Below are 20,504 nucleotides of genomic sequence, written 5' to 3'. Positions count from 1 at the left end.
CACCCGGAGGAAACCCACACAAACACGGGGAGAACATACAAACTCCACACAGATAAGGCCATGGTCAGAAATTGAACTCATGACCCCAGTGCTGTGAGGCAGAAGTGCTAACCACTACATATACTCTATTGTATCTTGGTCTCCAAAATGTTAGGGAGACATAATCCTCATACGTCTTCTCAGTCCTCAGTTGTCACGCTTTGCTTAATTTTGGTACAAGACACAGTTATAATTGCTTGCTTTTTATACCACCCGTCCAGGAGAGCCCTGTGGGGGCTCGTCCGGGAACGTGATGCAAGTCACTTCATCTCGCGTCTCGCCCACCAGACTGCACGATGCTGCAATTTGCATCATGACACAGCTCAGGGCAGCTCCATGATGGCACAATTCTCAAAATTCTTGGTATTCCGTCAGAGTAAGCAAGTATGTATACAATAAAATAAGAACCAAGGGCCTGATTCATTAAGAATCTTAACTTGAGAAACTTCTTATTTCAGTCTCCTGGACAAAACCATGTTACAATGCAAGGGGTGCAAATTAGTATTCTGTTTTGCACATAAGATAAATACTGACTGTTTTTTCATGTAGCACACAAATATCAACTTTAAATTTCAGTGTACAAATAAGCGATCAAGTATTTGTGTGCTACATGAAAAAACAGTCAGTATTTAACTTATCTGCAAAACAGAAAACTAGTTTGCACCCCTCACATTGTAACATGGTTTTGTCCAGGAGACTGGAATAAGAAGTTTCTCAAGTTAAGATTCTTAATGAATCAGGCCCCTAGTTTTTTAATCCGGTACCAGCATTAGTTACTTGAATTATAAGAACTTATGATTTCTGAGTGAAGCTTTTCCTGTGGCAAAAAAAAACCCTGAAGTATCTGGGAAAACTAAAGTAAATGTGAGTCTGACAACTACCTAAATCAACTTATATTATATTAATGAAATGGGCTAGACGGATTAATTAGCTATTCAACAGTCTAACACTCTTATAAAGTTACCATGGCCATTATTGTTTTACCCATAATCCTTTGCAAAACATAACTAATAATCCCGGTTGGGTTTTATGTGGCCAGAATATAAAATGGAAAACAAGTCTAGATGGATAAAATGTAAATACACAAAAGGGGATTTTTTGCCATCGCCCAACGTCTTTCTGTTGCCATTTGGTTAGTGGCTTTTTGGAGTGTTAGTAAACATTTTGTCTAAATCGATTCCTCCTGGACACAGAGGAGGGTGCAGGCGTTCATGCATAAAAGAGCCACAGCTGCTTCTATTGTAAGAAATTTCTTTTCATAATTCTTTTATCATGAGTATCACAGAATAGAGAAGACTTCATGCAATTTAAGAATACGTGTACTTGCTTTATTTAGGATTGCTACATTACATATTCACCAAAGACCTTCTGCAAAATACAAGACATCTTTTTTTTTTTTTTTTATCCTATTCTCATTGTTTGCTATTGTCTCTGGCTAGAGTTGTTTTTTTTATATATTTATACAAGGATTAGTATATGTGTTTGTATAACAATTCATGTTCTTATCATATTTTTTCCCATACCTCTGCAAAAGGCATCCAGCATCTGGTATGTTTTCCTTATTCTCGTTGCTGAAACTTGCTTAGAATTCCTATAGAAACCGTTGACGGATTTAAAGATTTCATTTTGTGAGATATTTACATCTATGAGCCAAGTGCATAGGGATTACCAGGATTTACGCCAAACAGAAGTATCCGTTCCATTTGAAAACATATAGAATCCTGGGACTTTATAAGACGCTTATAAAAATACAGCATATTTCAGCAGGCTAGAAAGTCTTGAGGAGAATTAATTAGGGGGTCGTTTCAGGGTAAGTCATTAGAGGGCAAACATGATTTTGCCTAATTATAATTATAATGCTCAGTAATACAACTTACAGGAATAACTGATACCTGAAATAGAACTTCTCCCTGAAATCACCTGTTGAAAACTCAAAAACACACAGCATTTCCTTTACGATGTGTACTGGATGTCCCCACAAACTGTTTTTCTTTTCTACTGGTGTGGCTACATGGTCCGGCCTCTGCACTTCAAGGAGCAAGCCTGATCTCCGGTCTTGTTAACCAGCATCTGATATTTCCACATAACCACTATAGGTCACTGACTGTCCAGGGTAGCAGTGAAAAATAGTCTACTCCAGGCCTGGCCAACCTGTGGCTCCCCAGGTGTTGTGAAACTACAAGTCCCAGCATGCCCTGCCAGCTATCAGCTGGCTATCTGCTAGCAAAGCATGCTGGGGCTTGTAGTTTCATAACACCTGGAGAAGGTTGGCCTGGCCTAGTCTAGGCAATGAAACACCATGCATACTAAATGCAATGGAAGAAATACGACCATCGTCATGGGTATATTGTCTGCAATGCAATGTGTACTGAGTATAACCTCTATGTGTGAAGAAAGGGAGGCCTGCTAAAGCCTCCCCCGGGTCATCATATTCTCCTCTTATCTTGGCCCTCGGTTTTCTACCTCTGGGGGTAAATGTATCAGGCTGAGAGTTTTCCGGCATTCTACAAAATGACAGCTAGAATCTGATTGGCTGCTATAGGCAACATCTCCACTTTTCAAACACGCTGGAAAACTCTCAGTTTGGTACATTTACCCCCTGGTTTTTGAATATATTTAGTATTTTCTTCTGATTCTCTTCCTCTTTAGCATGTTGGTACCAGTTGAGTCCACCTGGACAAACGTTAATAATAGCAATACTGCTAAAAGCAACTTGTAAAAATATTGAAATAGACAATATAACATACAATTCTATTGCAATGATTTGCCCTTAGTGACAGCAGTCAAATGAGGACTGGATCCATGTACATGATAATGTGGTCTATCAATTAATTAGGAATATTGAAAGAACTAAGTCAGTAAATATTGGTTCTTCTCTAAAACTACTGCCTGTATTATGTGCAGATGACAGATTCTCTTTAAAGATTTGTGAAACTAAGTTTCAAAAACCATCTATTAGTTCCTGATTTCTATCCTGTATTCCTATGTTCCTGTTTTCACACCACTGTCCCATGTGAATTCTATATGTCTCACCCTCTAATATGCAAACAGGAAATACGATTGCTCTATAAATGTGGCTTATTTGCAGTGAAAGTGGCTCATTATTCTTTATTTAGGAAAAAAGAATAACTGCAAAAAACTGTCATTACTATTTATGATGTTAAATTCACCGTAAAGTTCTCTGCTAAAGTTCTCCTCCAGGTTTAATGCGCACAATGTTACTTTTAATTTCTTTATTTTTAAGGATTTTATTTTGTCGCTTCTCTTTCAGCAAAACCATTTGGAAGTGGCCAATATTTAGATATTTACGGCATTACGAGAGACCAGGCCGGCGACTACGAGTGTCTGGCCGAAAACACCGTGCCCCATTTAGACGTGAGGAAAGTCAATGTCATTGTGAACTGTAAGTAACTACTTTTATTGGCTTTTTTAAATAGAAAACAATGAAATAAAAGAAAATACAAATAAAATGTAAACTCGCAATGTCATCTTTAGACCCTCTAATATCAAACTACTGTATTTTCTCCCGTTTAAAACAAAAAAGCCATTCTCTAAGCCTAAATTTGACTTCTTGTTTTCGGCCTTTACCATGGGAATACGTAAAGATATAAACTTTACTACATTTTTCTTTCATGTTTTATTTTTACTATGGAGAACAACTATTCTCTTATATTTTAAAATGAATTTCAGCTCATAACTCTCCCTGTCACAATGTCGCACTCTCCAACTTTTGTGCCCCCCCAAACCCTCATGCCCTAGGCTGCAGCCTAGTCAGCCTATTGGATAATCAATCCCTGCTCCGTTGAAACATTAGGAATGAAGAACCTGATGAATTATCATACAGTATGAACTTACACTACTGAAAGGATGAGAAACATCCTATACATCAAAAGTGAGATCAAGCAGATTAGCTATTCCGAGCGAAAGTAATCTCATTTTATGTCTCCTTCATAAATTGTATTAGATATTGCATTAGAGTTTATTAGGCGGAGGATGATTTATGGTAGATAATTTGTATACGTTTTCGTTTTTTTTCTCCCTCTAAGAGCGGTTTCAATTTCCACTTAGAATAATTCCTACATTCCATGTGAAGGCTCTTCTGTGGTATTATGGTACATTCATTAACGTCAGAGGCTACTTCCAATGTTTAGAAATGAAAACATAATTACTAAAGGATGCAGAGAAAGTATGACATAATAATCCTCTATACCGTATGTAGTAAAGGTATTATTTGCCAATTTACCAGTGTGACATAATATAAAGTAATAGAAGTTTAGGAAGATGCCACGTTTTCCAAACTAGTAATCCGTAATTTTGCTAATGTCTTTATTCAGCGGAGCACAATTAAAACACATGGAAGCTTCTGAAACTGTTGTAGGATTTTAAAGTGTTAACAATGTATACAATCACAGGGCCGGGCCGGTGAGTGGGCTATAAATGGTTAATGCCAGGAGCAGGCGCGGGCTGGCAAATTTCAGCCTGAGGGGCGCTCATTGATGACGCGGCTACACAGCGTGTCATGTGATGCGGCCGCCTGTGCGCTGACGTGGCCTCATCGCATATCCGTGGATGCAATACTGAGGTAACAGTGGTCAGACCGATGCCCCCCTGCCCCCAGGCCCAGCCCACCCCTGGCCAGGAGAGTTGGACGGCAGTGTGGTTGGGGTTCGGCTGTGAGTCACCTACCCGCCTGTTAGTCATTGTATCTACAGCAGATGTCCCAGGTGTAGGTACTGAATCGACCAATCAAAAAGCAGATGTCTGTCATGTGGTACATTACAGAGCTTTACAAGGCTGAGAGCGGCAGATCCAAACCCAAGCACTAAGAATAATCTCATCGTCTGACGTCTTTGCCTGACCTGCAGACGCACGGTGGCGAATGTAGATGGTGGGGCAGTTCACTTGGGGCAGCTCCTGTTACCCTGCTTATAAGCCGATTCTGACTAGGAGCCTACGGAGGTCTTTAATCTGTGGGTACGAGTTAGTGGCCTATCACACACAGCACTTCCCTATGTTTGTTATAACATAGTATTATGTGAAGGAATGCATGTGTATAGTACCATCACATGATCATGTATTAACTAGAGATGCTCAGGCTCGGTTCCTCGTGAACCGAACACTCCCGAACTTAGGGGATCCGAGTACCGAGCCGAGTCGGCTTGGTACTGTCGCGCGCAGTCGAAATTGAAAACGAGGCAAAATGTCATCGTGACGTCAGATCTCGGATCTCGCCAGTTTTGGAATCCTTTTTAAGATCCAACATCACGGAGGGGGGGGGGGAGGTCGGACCCCCATTTTTCTTTATTGCCGCTACTGTGTGCCAATGTGTCCTAGATGTGCTAGGAACTGCCGTATGTTTGTGTCATTGCTCTGTCGCTTACCATCCAGCCAGGTCGCTGCAGTATTTTTCCGAAAGTGAATGAAAATAATATTGTGACCTGTGAGGTGGACAAAATTGACTGTAAATGACTTGAAATTAGTGTTATTGAGGTTAAGAATAATGTAGGAACAAAAAAAAAGCAAAAATAAGTGATTTTAGCATATTTTAGGATTTTTCCTAAAAAATCCAAAACAAAAACAAAAACAGACAAGGGTGGTTTTGCCAAAACCAAAACCAAAACACGAAGCTAATCCAGATTCAAAACCAAACCAAAACCGGTTCTCGGGGGTCAGTGAGCATCTCTAGTATTAAGACGGCTGTACATATAGGTCCTGATTCATCTTGGAACGCAACGTGAACGCAATTTGCGTTTTCTAAAAATCTGACTTAAGTTACACGCACGTACGCCCGTATTAAATTAATAGCGGATCACAAGAAAGTTTTTCCATTTAATATGGGTATAATTACACTCTGGTGTAATGGTACTTGGTGTATGCAGATAGACCAGACACAGTGTAGGATGTGCACAATGTATATGTACAATATTACGTCCAATCGTAATACCATAATCCTTAATAAAAATTCATTTAATTATTTTTTTTTTGTTTACATGAAATTCATAAATCAGGATGCTCTGAATGCATTTTTACAGTTTCTCTCTCTTGCAAACACATGTTTCTGTATGTATATGCGTCAGCCATCACTGCCAGACGCCACCAACACCCGCCCTGTAGCTGGTGCAAGTGATTCCGTTAATGAACACGTACCTGGTAGATGCCCAGAGTTTGAGTGGGATGAATGTGCGCACTAGCCTCAGCGCTCCCGCACTGTACGTTCTCTACGTGTGTCTGCCCCATCCTTCTTCCATTCCGCCCTTTAAATCGTAGGCAGTCAGAAGTACCATTTGCATGTGGACTTGAATTGCGTGCATTTGCGTTTACTGGTGTAAAGTCCGTTCCTCAGCATGCGCAGAGCAATTTCACGCAAGTTACGGCAACGGGACTTACGTCCGAAGATAAATCAGGCCCAGAATGTTGTTATATTAAAGCATAGTTCATTGTAAAATAGAAGCACACTGTTGTTTCTGGATGTATATAATGGCATAGATGAATTTACTGCGATCATCATCAAGAACATATGGATAAAGTGCAGTAGGGAACCCCTGTTACATGCCAGTTAAGTGAAACACTGCTAAATGCAAGATGGACAATATTAAAATGTTGTAATACTAGACTGTAACTCATACTTTGCAACTTTTCCTCGTTGGCTTCAGGGAGATCCCGGGTGAGGTGGGCTTGCGGGGGTGGGGCTTGACAAATTGCATCATTTTGGCCCCGCCCCTAAATGATTATCTAAATTTTGGCCAATTACAGCAGGGGGAAGGGGCTAAGATCGTGCAATATTTGCGTCATTAATCCCCGCCTCCCACCACTTATCTATTGCAGGGGGGAGAACTGGGAGGTTGCCCTGCTCTCCTGGGAGGCCTCCCAGAAATGCGGGAGTCTCCAGTAGGCAACTATGTGTTAAAGAAAAGCAGCAAATGAATCTCTAGAGCAGTATTGGCTAACCTGTGACACTCCAGGTGTTGTGAAACTACAAGTCCCAGCATGCTTTGCTAATATATAGCAGCTTACTGCTGGAAGGGTATGCCGAGACTTGTAGTTGGACACCTGGAGTGTCACAGGTTAGCCAACACTGCTCTAGAGACTGAAGTGTCTTTTACATTTCTGTCTCCTTTACTGACGTCATGTTGTCTTACCTGTCAGTCTTTGATTTAATCTTGGTCTCCATGAAAATGGCCACCTCCATAGGCCTCAATACATGGACATAGGGCACAATTTCTGAACTGTGTCATCATGCCACAGATGGCGAAGCCAACCACGTCTTGTACTGGCTCAGCATCAGGGAGAATGCCAGACTCTTCAGGGAGTGAGGGAGATCACCCCTATTTCAGGTAGTCTCCCTGACATTCAGGGACAGTTGGCAGGCATGCTGTATCTAGAGTACTGCATATATTCACAAATGTATGATAAATGCCAATGATAAGTGTGACATACTGAGGTTAGTATAGGCTGGAATGTCATATATAATCACTGATTACAGATATCACTGTACTTGTGCTCTGGGACCTGTGAGCCCAGAGGGCCTAACAGGTTCCCCAGTTTCCAAATTGTGGAGGAGAGAAGTCAGACAAAAGCAAGCGAGTGCTGATTCTCCCTTGCCTGACATCACTAGTAGATTCACAAATATCTATCTAACCCACTATGGGACTAGCCCGGGCAGGCAGATGCCCCAATGCTTCCCAGCCCAGCCTGCCCCTGGTGACAGAGATGGGCAGGGGCCGGAGCAATGTCTAATATTGCTATGCTATGTGTTTGTGCCTCCAATGCAGGTGGTTTGTGTTCTGTGTTTCTGCAATGACAGATTGGGTTATGTTCCTTTGCTGGATGTATTCCACTGAATATTCACCTGTAAGTGGAGACGTGTGTGATACTATAGAGATTACATCACTTTATAGCGTTGTGCATACAGGATAGTATGTATAACATAGCCCAGCTGCTAGTACAGTGGCTTGTTTGCTAGTAAACATTATGTTTAATTCTGTTTGTTCCACATTAGTTCTGCTTTATTTTCTTGCACAGCACATTTCCCTTGTATCAGACAGGGAATTTAGTTACAGACATAAAAACCTGTCTCGCCTCACCCAGCACTTTACAAAATACGCTCTAGCTCAGGACTTGCAGAAGCTGCAGAAGAGAGAAACATGATTTGATTTGGTCGCACATTTCCGTAATCTGGGAGAAGATTATAGCCGCAAATCACATCGACCCGGCTGATTGTTGATCAAGTCTTAAACATTCTGGTAGAAGTGATATCTAGCGCGCTGCAGCAGGGAGGCGTACTGGGGATATGAATTAAAGAGAGTATATCCACTTCAGCAAACTAAACAGATCTCGCAGACGACGAGGCCAGAAGACGGTTAACATGTTACACGGCTGACTAAGCCACATCAAATGAGTTGTGAAAATGCAGGATGAGTGGATTGATTAAACGTATCATCCTGTGCAGTGTACCAGCAGAAGGCAAATAGCAGAACTCAAGCAAGATTAGGCTTTAGTAAATAAAACCTTTCCATTGTTCAAGACTCAAGCCCTCGCTTCCAGCATGTATATATTTCAATAAAAAGTTGACGGCAACTTAACGGCGCCGGATGGGCAGAATTGCTTTTCTTGAAGGCAACGTATGCTTAAAGTGACTTAGTATTGATATTTCCTAGAGATTTGCACAAATTAACTACACTGCAATTTGGTCCTTAATGAATTTATATATTTAACACTGTTTTAGGTATTAAAAATTAAATATTTAATAATAATAATAATAATAATAATAATAATAATAATATAAGAATGCATTTCAACCTTCTAGGCTACAAAAGAAAGACTCCTTGCCTTGATATTGAGCTATGTCCTCCCTTTCTTCTAATGAATACCTCATATGAGTAATCAGCACCCCAAATAAATAAGTAATTCATTGTTTTATGCACATTCATGTGAATAAATATTTAGCGCCACAGATTAATAAATCTGTAAAAAAAGAAACTACAGTCAATTATTTTTTACTTAACCACCCTCTTCTCTATCTATTCTCTTCTATATATTTTTTTCTGCAGGATCCCATTCTCAGGACCTGGCTATATATATGGAACAGGTATCCAGTGTTTCTCCAGGGCCTAACAGCCTGGAGAAGTTGACTGTTCAAGATGAGCAGGGAAAGATTGTCATCACCTGAGCATGATTAGACAAAGCCATTGTAGCTGGCCAATCAGCCGCAGCGGAAGCATTCTGCTGATGACCACTATGTCCAGATTTTTAGCCCTTGGAGAAATATTGGGTACAGGCACCAGCTGGGTGGAAAATAGGACACATTTCTAATAAAGGCAGGATGCAGAAAGCCCAAATCCATGAGTTGGGAGCCTGAAATACCAGGACATGGGAAATAGCGCTCTTTAATCAGGGATTTAACATTAGTTTATTAGTTTATTTGGGGGTGGCAGGGGGCAGGAATGCTGGTATATTATCCAGGGCAGTGAAGCACTGTTTGGACTCTCTGTTCCAGAACTGAAAGTCCTCACAGAGCTTGGCTGCTCATGAGCCCACTAAGCTCACAGTAGAGTGGAGGGCAGCAGATCAACCAGCATCACGGTTCCCCTCAGCTCCAGGCCCCAAAGCCATCATACTCCTTTAATTGCAGTAGTTTCATCACTGTTTGTCAAAAGAAGACAGCTACTGGTCTTACTAAAGCAGCTCGGTGGCTCAGTGGTTAACACTTCTGCCTCACAGCACTGGGGTCATGAGTTCAATTCCCAACCATGGCCTTATCTGTGTGGAGTTTGTATGTTCTCCCCGTGTTTGCGTGGGTTTCCTCCGGGTGCTCCGGTTTCCTCCCACACTCCAAAAACCTACTGGTAGGTTAATTGGCTGCTAACAAATTGACCCTAGTGTCTCTGTCTGTGTGTGTTAGGAAATATACACTGTAAGTTCCAATGGGGCAGGGACTGATGTGAATGAGTTCTCTGTACAGCGCTGCGGAATTATTGGCGCTATATAAATAAATGGTGATGATGATGATAAATGCTCCGGATACAATTCTTTCTTGTTTTGTATTGTACTATACAAATGTCTGATGGTCTACAGAACCTCGGACAGCTCCCAGTGCTGAACTATCCCTAAATCTGATTTAAATTAGTGGCAGATGGAAGAACTCAGTTACTAGAATTGCATTTAGATTCAACATTTGCACAGGACCACAGCAACCAATCAGCAACTAGCTTTTATCTGTAAAGTACACGTTAGACAATGAAAGGCAGCACTTGATTGGTGGCTGTGGTTCATTGCAAATTTTGCAATTAAAGGCAATGTTAGCAAACGAATCCCTAAGCGCCAGTAATCCAATGCACACCAACTACCAGATCAGGCTGGGAATTGTAGTACAACAGCTACAGCACCACGTATTAGCTATGGATGCCTGTACTAATGTGAGTTATTGAATGATTAGGAGACGGCTACCCAAAGCTCAGAAAAGAGTCATATAGAAAAAAAACTACATACAGGTAAGTGCTGGGAGGTAATGAAAAAGGAAATAAAAGTAGCTTTATCTTTAAAACAAAAAAAAAAGTAACAGAAAGGTGAGTAGTCATTTATGGATGACGCCCATTACCATTCTACAGATGCCAACCAAAATATTTACTTGTGGCTGTCATCTACAGAAATTGTAGGGCGATAAAAATGATCCATGAAAGCAGCTGTTGGAAAGTGTTCTAGTCTCACACACTGTTTGCTAACTGCTAATAAATCTCCCTCTTCTATTTAGTCAGACTGACTTTCAAGACTGTGGGAGCTTTTCCCCTCTGCAAGCAGCAGCCTCTATTAGCATGCACTTTTCACCTGCAACAGAGAGGAGCCATAAATTTTGAGACGTGATCCTTTCAATCTGCTAAGCGAGTCCCGTTAACAGGCCTAAAATGATAACAGAAGCTTTGCATTATATTTATATTTGAGAAAAGACAACTTTTGAATTACCTCCCAGTACAAGAGTACAACCAGCAAGGGTATAAATCACATTTTATTATACTGTAATTTCATTAGCTCTGACATTCGTTGCGCGGAAGGAAAAATCCTTCCCTAAAAGATGCGTTGGATCTGTCTCAAAGGTAGCCTAAATGTGTCTGAGTTTACAGACTGCGATACGGCACTGTTTCTTTTAAGCTGTGCACTCTGGAAGAGAAGGAGTTAAAAGGTGAATCTAGTGAGATCTCTGCCCTGAAGAGCTGCACGGAGAATCTGCTGTTTGGTGCACAATGGATGTTGGCCCTCCGAGCCTTCATCTGGGGCCCCCGGTTCCTATCAGCTTTATTGCCAGAATTTGTTTATTATAGCTTGTAACAGATGCCTCCTGATATGATATTAAGGATAGGTGTCTCTTTTTTAAATTAAATTTATTATTTTAACTTATTACTGATTTTAAGGTTAATTTGTGGCCCTTTATAAGGCTAGAGGGCTGTTAATGTGGCCCCTGAAGTGTTGCCTATCACTGGCTTGGAAGGAAGTGGTTATGCAATGTTGCAAATATAAAAATAGAAATTAGTTTTCTTACTCCACCTCGGATTTTGTGCCCCCGCAGCAGACAGAAAGTTTCTTTGCTGCTCACAGAGGAAGTGTGGCGCAGGGCTATGACATCATAGCCAGGCGCCACACTCCCTGCCCATCACTGACATGGAGGAGCAGTTTCTAGCAGCATCATAGGTAAGAAGTTGCAGGCTTCTTCTCCTCCATGTCAGAGGCCAGCTCTCTAGGTGGTGGCGCCACAGGGGCAATGGGACCCCCAAGCCTAAAATCATGTTTATCCCACGTTTATCCATTATATTAAGGCATTGTATAACATTTGCAGAGATATACAGGAGGAGCATGTTTCTTCGACATACTTTCCAACTTTTCTTCGTTGGCTTCAGGGAGATCCCAGGGGAGGTGTTCGTGCAGGGGCGGGGCTTGACAAATAGCATAATTTTGCGTCATTAAGCCCCACCCCGCGCCACTTATCTATTGCAGGGGGTTGCCCTGCTCTACAGGGAGGTCTCCCAGAACTGCGGGAGTCTTCCGGACATTCCTATGCGTTAAAGAAAAGCAGCTAATGGATCTCTAGAGCAGTGTTGGCTAACCTGTAACACTCCAGGTGTTGTGAAACTACAAGTCCCAGCATGCTTTGCCAATATATAGCAGCTTATTGCTGGAAGGGTATGCTGGGACTTGTAGTTTCACAACACCTGGAGTGTCACATGTTAGCCAACACTGCTCTATAGACTGAAGTGTCTTTTACATTTCTGTCACCATTACCGAAGTCATGTTGTCTTACCTGTCAATCTTTGATTAAATCTTGGTCTCCATGAAAATGGCCACCTCCATAGGCATCAATACATGGACATAGGGCACAATTTCTGAACTGTGTCATCATGCCACAGATGGCGAAGCCAACTACGTCTTGTACTGGCTCAGCATCAGGGAGAATGCCAGACTCTTCAGGGACTGAGGGAGATCACCCCTATTTCAGGGAGTCTCCCTGACATTCAGGGAGAGTTTACAAGTATGTTCTTCGAGCAGAATAGCACAAGTGACTGCTAGTTGCACAAAACGTCAATCCATCCCTAATTCCATCTCGCTAACATAAAGTCACAATAATGGGTGTGGGGTTGTGCTTTAGTGGTTGTCCGACAACGCCGTTGATTTAAAAAGAAACATACTCAATCTGTATGTTAAAGTTACCATACCAGGGCACAGTTTAAGATGTTGGGCGACATTAGGGTCAAGCTGTTACTGTCCTTTATCCACCGGTGTGTGAAAAATGAAATTGGTTATCTGAGTGGTTGCTATGGGTTACAGGATTCATTTCCTGTGCACCAGTTCTCACAGATCTTCCATTCTATATTTCCCTCCACATACACCACTCTCGCTCAGCTGATTGAACACAGTTGTCTCCTCTAATCCTTCATAAATGGCTTAGCCTGGCTCTGTGTTGATTTCATGTCCTGCAGATCAATGCGGTGTACAGGTCAAGTGTTACCATACATGTTTCCCTTTGCTTACACATGCACAAAAATCAATGGAAAAGATTTCTATCCCCTCGCCTTGGCACACAGGTACAATTTATTATAAAATGTCTTATAACATATAAATACTAGATATAACTATTGAATTTGTAGGCGTTAATATTGTTGATTATATTATTATTTTATTTATCCATTTTCTCACTCCCAGTTCAGGAGGTAAATGTATCAAGCTGCGAGTTTCCGGCGGGTTTCAAAAGTGTAGATGTTGCCTATAGCAACCAATCAGATTCTAGGGCCTGATTCGTTAAGGATCTTAACTTAAGAAACTTCTTATTTCAGTCTCCTGGACAAAACCATGTTACAATGCAAGGGGTGCAAATTAGTATTCTGTTTTGCACATAAGTTAAATACTGACTGTTTTTTCATGTAGCACACAAATATCAACTTTAAATTTCAGTGTAAAAATAAGCTATCAAGTATTTGTGTGCTACATGAAAAAACAGTCAGTATTTAACTTATGTGCAAAACAGAATACTAATTTGCACCCCTTGCATTGTAACATGGTTTTGTCCAGGAGACTGAAATAAGAAGTTTCTTAAGTTAAAATCCTTAATGAATCAGGCCCCTTGTTATCATTCTACAAAATGATAGCTAGAATCTGATTGGCTCGTATAGGCAACATCTACACTTTTCAAAGCTGCCGGAAACTCGCAGCTTGATACATTTACCCCCAGATGTCCCTTTCTACGAGACTAAACGCACCTCTTTAAATCCGACCGAAAATTGTCAGGCCCTGCCCGTAGGATTTAACTCCACTTAGACATAAATTTCCTTTAATGCAGCATTGTGTCCCTTTAATACATGCCTGTGTGTTTGTGTGTGTATTTCTTAATGCTGATGTGTAACGATTGCTTGAAAATGTAATTCACATCGAAAGCCCAAAAATAGATTGAACGACTTTCAGGCAGTTCCGAGTCCTTTTCTCATGATGAAAACCTGCGAGGGGTGAAGATTTACAATGGGCTTATATTGCTGTTATCCAAGAGAACATTCCTTAAAGGAATTACCATCTGCTGTGTGTGCAAAAAAAAGCCGAGCCAAAAGCAGATAGTGTAATCTGTGTTAAAGGAAATGTATTTCCCAACAAAAAAGTACAGACCGTTCTGTTGATTGATGTTAAATTATCTCTCTGACTCTTAGAATACTTAATGTGTTCGAGGGAAAGGTGGAGCTGGTTATGACATTTTATAAATTCAGCGATTCCACGGGGGATCAAACGGTCCCATCTACTTACATCTTCAGCGACACGAGTCATTGTTAATCCATCCGTCATGTCGTTTATTGAATATTTCAAATTGTAAGGTGTGCGTAGAATAACAAGTTTAGATTCTATGTAACCACTGTCTTCAGTGTCAAGAAGGACTTAGTCTCGAGGTATTTGTTTAATTTAACCATTCATTTTCACATTAAAGGATAAAATTATCCAAAATGTGGGTGGATATCCTGTGTTCAGGCTCCACAGTAGGTTCCCTCGACATCCATCATACACCCTCTGCTATTCAGTCGGTGGACAACGTTCTGCCTGTCTGAAAGTAGAGAGGTGAGGAAAGTCGAGCAATGTCTGCCACCTTCTACTTGAAATAACAAGCATCAGAAGGCACCCACTCGACTTCAGCAGACTCACCAGCGTGCCAGACCCCAGGTACTAAACTTTGGTCTTAGGATATTCCAATTGAATATTCAGATTTATTGGACTTCCTATAGACATAGACATGATAATCTACAATCATTCACTGTGATAAGTATCGCATGGGAGACAGATAGATGCATTGACCCAGTTGTCACTTTAGTGACTTCATATCAGAAGAGATCTAAATTAATGAACACATACTTGTAATGTCTGGGAGAGTCCAGAAATAGTTAGGTGATCTGTCTGGCAATTTCCCTGAAGCTGGGGTGGAGGAGCGGTGGGCAGAAGATGAATTAGTAATGACTATATCTGTGTGCTAGAGAGCGGCGGCCATTTTCTTGTAGCACACCTCCTCTTGGGGGAGAGGGGCCTGCGTCATGTGGTCTGTTTGGTGGGGCATGGCATGTCCTAGGTGGTACTAAACTCGCTCACGGGTGGTGCTAGACATGGCCCTTGGGCGAAGAAGGACATGGGTGGTGCGGCAAGTAGACAATATGAAGTAACATTCAAACTGTGCTCATCATTAGCATTTTTCAAACCATAAATTTTACCCCTGTTTTATGAATTTATGTTATGGCCTGATTATTCATGCCTCAGTGCTTTCACTAGTCCAATTAAATTAATAGGCTGCATCGTTGGTTTAGCCAACAAAATGGCTGCCGGCACTGTGGGTAGGTGGCACATTAAGGTTGGGATGACAGCAAAACAAACAGTCCACATTAAAACCTGCAGTATAATAATAAAAAAATGCAATTGACTTCAAACTAGCTCAGATAGGACAGATACAACAGGGAGATGATGGATTCTATTCAGAACATTTGTCACAATGTTGGCTGTGAGGAAGAATCCGTGTTATTAAAAGGTTGATTTATGGCCGGTTTTAGTGTTTGCAGTGAAAGCGTCTGCCCTTTTTTTTCTTCTTCTCCTGACTGAATGTATATTCTTCTCCTTCTGACAATAGTTGTAAATTTGATTCCCTTTACTTCTCTCTAGTGACTGAAACATTCCCTTAAAGTGAAATTCAACCCATATATATATATATATATATATATATATATATATATATATACACATACACACATACATACATACATACATACATACATACATACATACACATACACACACACACACACACACACACATATATATATATATATATATATATATATATATAATCCTTAACCTTATTTTACGAAGATACATGCTAGCTTTCGGAACACTTGCAATTATGTTCTCTGAAAAATCTAGACCTCTTTGTTGGTTCCCGCAAACAGCTAGACTCTCGGAGATTTAGATGAAGTAATATCCATTTCTTTTTTCAATTGCCATCACAGTGGTGTGAAATCAAAATGCCGTGGGTAACAATTCTCAAGTGAGACAGATCACCAAGAAAGTTTTAACTATTCTTATAATGTTTAAAGTAAACCCAAAGAGTCAGGTCCCCACAGAGACGTGACATTTCTAAGTCAGAGTCTCTTTTCCAGCGTTGTAGAGCTTATTAGATATGCTTCAATGACTTCAAACCACATTGATCAGGCTGTCTTTTAAGGCAGTTCACAGCGCTGTTTCCTGCAAATATTGTTTTACAGTCGTGCTGTAAGTCTCCGCAGCTGAAGATACCACTGAGAGAGGGGTAGAGACGTGCTGGAGCCTGATATAGCCAAGTATTGGTTCAAATCTAGTCAAAGCATATTTATTTATATTTCTAGAAGTGCATTTGGGTGTTCCCAAACATCAATCACCAAGGCGAGTTAGGGTTGCATAAAAAATAAAGCCATTTGGTTTTAGAGATCGCCTAGTTTTGCTGTAAAGTTGCTCACCTTGCTACAAGACATTCCTTGACTTTGGTTAGGAATTCAGTTGGTCAGTGTACACAGGTAGATATGGGCATAGGCAAACCGAGAGGGGGGGCGGGGGTTCCTAGTGCCTGGAAACCCCCCTCCAAGCCTGGGGCACTGTATAATTCAGGTGGCTGGACCCTGCCCCCGCTTCACACAGCTCTGCTCGAAAAGGGAGAGCTGCGTGCACCTAACAGTAGTGCACGTAGCATTGCCCATGTATATTATGGGGATAGGGAGAGTTGAAGAGCAGCAAAGCACTCTCTAAAATTATAGCCATGCCCCCATGCATGCTGGTCACGCCCACTGGCGGCGTGGTGTGGAAACCCCCCTCTTCAAATCCTGCGTTTGCCACTGATGGGAGGGGCAGAATAATGACTAGTAACGCCCCTGATTCCAAATATAGGTACACAGTTCCTGCAAGAAATTATTTTTCTTTAAATATATTACGTATCTTCCTATTGTAAAATACAACTCTTCATTTTTAAAAATTTTTATTCTAATTTGCATACCACTTTTTAAGATAGCATTGACCAAATATTGTTTGATTTGGTATTTAAGTATGGGATTAGCAAGTAGGCTATGGTGATGGCAGCGTCACAATAGTGCGATCGTCTAGAGAGCTCAGCGGCAGATGGGTATACCTGGCCGAAAAAGGTGTCACAGAATCGGATGTGTGTGTGTCACGTGATCCATTTACACCCTACCCTGAGATGGGCTATCCCCCATTGTTGCCAGGTCAATCACAGTCAATTACAATATTTATTACAATATGGCCTGAGGTTACATCCTCTTTAATTGTTGATTGCACTTTTTAGTTTTTAATTGCTGTGACAATAACTTTATTTCTGGGTTTTCATATTTGATTGAATAGTTATTGTGACTTTATATATTGTAAACTTGGTTGTTCCTCTGCCAAAATTTGCAGCAATATGATACCTGAATATAAACTGCTATAAATCCTGTAACTCCTATAAACCAGGTATAGACTGATTGGACCAATTGTGTTGACATCCGACATCTTGCATTCAAACTCCAGGCTGAGCGCCCTGGGAAAACTGACTGTTCCGCTGGTTGGGGGCGAAGAGATTTATTGTAAAGAATAAAATAAATTCAGTGAACCTCTTCTTTAAACTGACTCCTACTCCTGAAGTAGCCCGATGTAGGAAACATGAACAAGTAATGTAGCACACCTCTTTAATTTGAGATATAACAGAGGATTTACTTTACATCTTATGTCTTCTTCCTGAGCTTCATTTGTAACGCTGACAGAATTAAGTGGTGTACTCTAGGTAGGTCTATTCAGTACTGAAAGGTTTTATTGACTATGTGTCCGAAATGCATGTTTACTGATTTATCGTGATGCGTCCTATATTCTACATATTAACTTTTGAGGTCTTTGGTAGCCTCAAAAACCAATGATTGATCGTTTTGATTGACGTAACTCAAGTTCCCCTCCTCCGAACTCCCCCAATGCAAGTAGTTTTCAGCTTGAACAATCTCAACGTCTACTCAATCGTATTGGTGTCCTTATCTCCTGCTGATTCAATTCACAGCGAGTGCTTAAAAAGTTAGTGTTCTGGTAATAGAAAATTACACTCAAATAATCCATAAAAGTTCCTCTAGCATAGGATTCCTTCCAGCTGTGAAATCCCGATTCCTTCCGCACAGCGGCTTCCCTCCGTACTGTTTTCAAGGGCCAGGAAAGGAGCACGTTCTTCCATTTTCAGTGCTCAGGTTGAAAATGTAACTTTTTTTTTATTCATCATTTAAAACAACTATAATCATGAGCTCATTGTCTGTACTTCTTACGCACACAAGATCATTAGACTTCACATTAATCATTGAAACATTTAAAGAGAAATTTGCTTATTGCTACAGATTGATGGTGAATTGTAAAGTTTTGCCTTTCCTTAGATGTCTGAAGAGCTTTGTGTACTTGTAAAATCATCAAGTTGCTGACTGCATGCTGCCGTATTTTGATAAAGTCAGTTCTATGTACTGAGACCCTGACAGTCACTTTCAAATTTCATACAATTTCAACTGGTGATCTAGCTGGCTCAAAATAACATATTATATTCTAAATATACGATGACATATACATGCTGAATAAAATAAAGTCTCCTGTTTGCATGTTTCCTTTCTATAAAGTGCACCAAAGGGTACAGTTAGGTTTGTGGTAACTTGAATTGCCAATTCAAAAAATCTATATGCTTATATTTAATATACTGTCAAATATAAGGGATTACTACCATACTTTGACTAAAATATATAAGCTCACAGACCGCAATGTTATAATTTAACTAAAGGCCCCAAAAAAGATCTAGGGGTAAATGTATCAAAGTCCGTTTTTTTCATCTCGCGGGAGATCGGCGATTTTTCAGCTAAAATTTAAAGCGGCGCTGGCTTGTAAAGGCAAGTCCACAGCAGAAGCCATGACTGAGTCTTCCAGTTGATGATTTCGGGTAGAAGTAAGCTATTGTACGTTTCAGGAGTTAGCTCAGTAAGTTGTTATACCCAGAATAAGGATTTTAATTAGGTTAAATATTTTTTTTAGCATTCTTAAGTCAAGATACCCTTTAAGGAAAACTGAGGCAGGGAGACGGTACTGGTGGTGGAAACCACGTAACATTGAACAGATTTGTCATTTAGCACCTGTTAAGTAAAACTAACTTGTTACTAAAGTCCCTCTCCTCTCAACTGGTAGAAATGCAGACCCCCATCACTCTATAATTATGCCAGACATGACCACTGACGGTTACCGTTTTACGTTATTTACGAATATTCTAAAGCTGGGTACACACTACAGAATTTTCCACCAACTTTTTATGCCGATCGATTTTACATGCGACCGATGGTCCGATCGCTCGGTCCATGGACTGCATACACACTAGCCTCGTTTTAGAAGATAAAGGGAAGAGCGGACGTCCCTTTAGCAACTTTTTACAGCCATGTTGTCGTGAGCAATGATTGCAATTTCGTACACATCGGTCGAAAGTTTATACACACTACACAACGGAAACGAGATTGGAACGAAAATATTAAACGGTACGACCAACCTAATGAGGCGACAATCATCCATTTGGGCAGACTTTCGACCATCGTGTCACTACACACACTGACCCGACTTTTGAATGAGCGGTCGTATGTCGGCTGGTTGAGCCGATTATTGGACAAAAACCCTGTAGTGTGTACCCAGCTTAATTGAACAGGGCTGAGCCAGGCCTTTAGGTTCCCCAACAACCTGCTGTCAGCCACAATCAACTTCAAAGTTCTCCAGGTACATCGGCACAGAGGATACACTAAGCAGTGATTGCAAGGGATAATAGAGCACCTTTTGAATTCCCTTACAAATGTCCTGGAAGAAAGTAGACCTTGGGGAAGGGGGGACATTTTATGGAAAATGCCATCAGAACATTTTATATGCCCCACTTTTGTGTGTTTGAAGTTTTGTTTAACATTGTGCAAAAGGCACCTGGAAATGTACTTTTGCTGACATGCAAGTGGTAGGTGCAAGATGCATGCCATCAAAAGTATAGGGCGGCACCAACTTAGAGCTGGTGTAGAAATCAGGATCTTTGTCGGAGTGTAAATGGCTGTAGCTTTCCTCCGGGCACCAAGATGCACGGTGTCCACATTTCAATAATCTAGTTCCCCAAGATTAAATCTTGCTTCTACACTGCTCTGCAAAACTAGACTCCTTGGGCCCGATTCATTAAAGATCTTAACTTAAGAAACTTCTTATTTAAGCCTTCTGGACAAAACCATGTTACAATGCAAGGGGTGCAAATTAGTATTCTGTTTTGCACATAAGTTAAATACTGACTGTTTTTTCATGTAGCATTGTAACATGGTTTTGTCCAGGAGACTTAAATAAGAAACTTCTTAATTTAAGATCCTTAATGAATCAGGCCCCTTATTCGTACTGTGGACGACCATCGCTCACTGATTCAT

General features: G+C 40.8%; 1 protein-coding gene across 4 annotated transcripts in view; it reads left to right on the top strand.

The window, feature by feature from the left end:
* NEGR1 (neuronal growth regulator 1) overlaps positions 1 to 20,504 on the top strand; it is a 394,650-nt gene that overhangs the window by 239,427 nt on the left and 134,719 nt on the right. For all 4 annotated transcript variants that reach the window (XM_075181905.1, XM_075181906.1, XM_075181907.1 and 1 more), the window contains exon 4: positions 3,311 to 3,442. In XM_075181905.1, the coding sequence (XP_075038006.1) occupies positions 3,311 to 3,442 (132 nt within the window). The remainder of the gene's footprint in view (positions 1 to 3,310; positions 3,443 to 20,504) is intronic.

This window comes from Mixophyes fleayi, chromosome 8 (genome assembly GCF_038048845.1).
Source record: "Mixophyes fleayi isolate aMixFle1 chromosome 8, aMixFle1.hap1, whole genome shotgun sequence".
NCBI lineage: Eukaryota > Metazoa > Chordata > Amphibia > Anura > Limnodynastidae > Mixophyes > Mixophyes fleayi.
The sequence above is the reverse complement of the archived record's forward strand: the minus strand, read 5'-3'. Positions and strand labels throughout refer to the sequence as shown.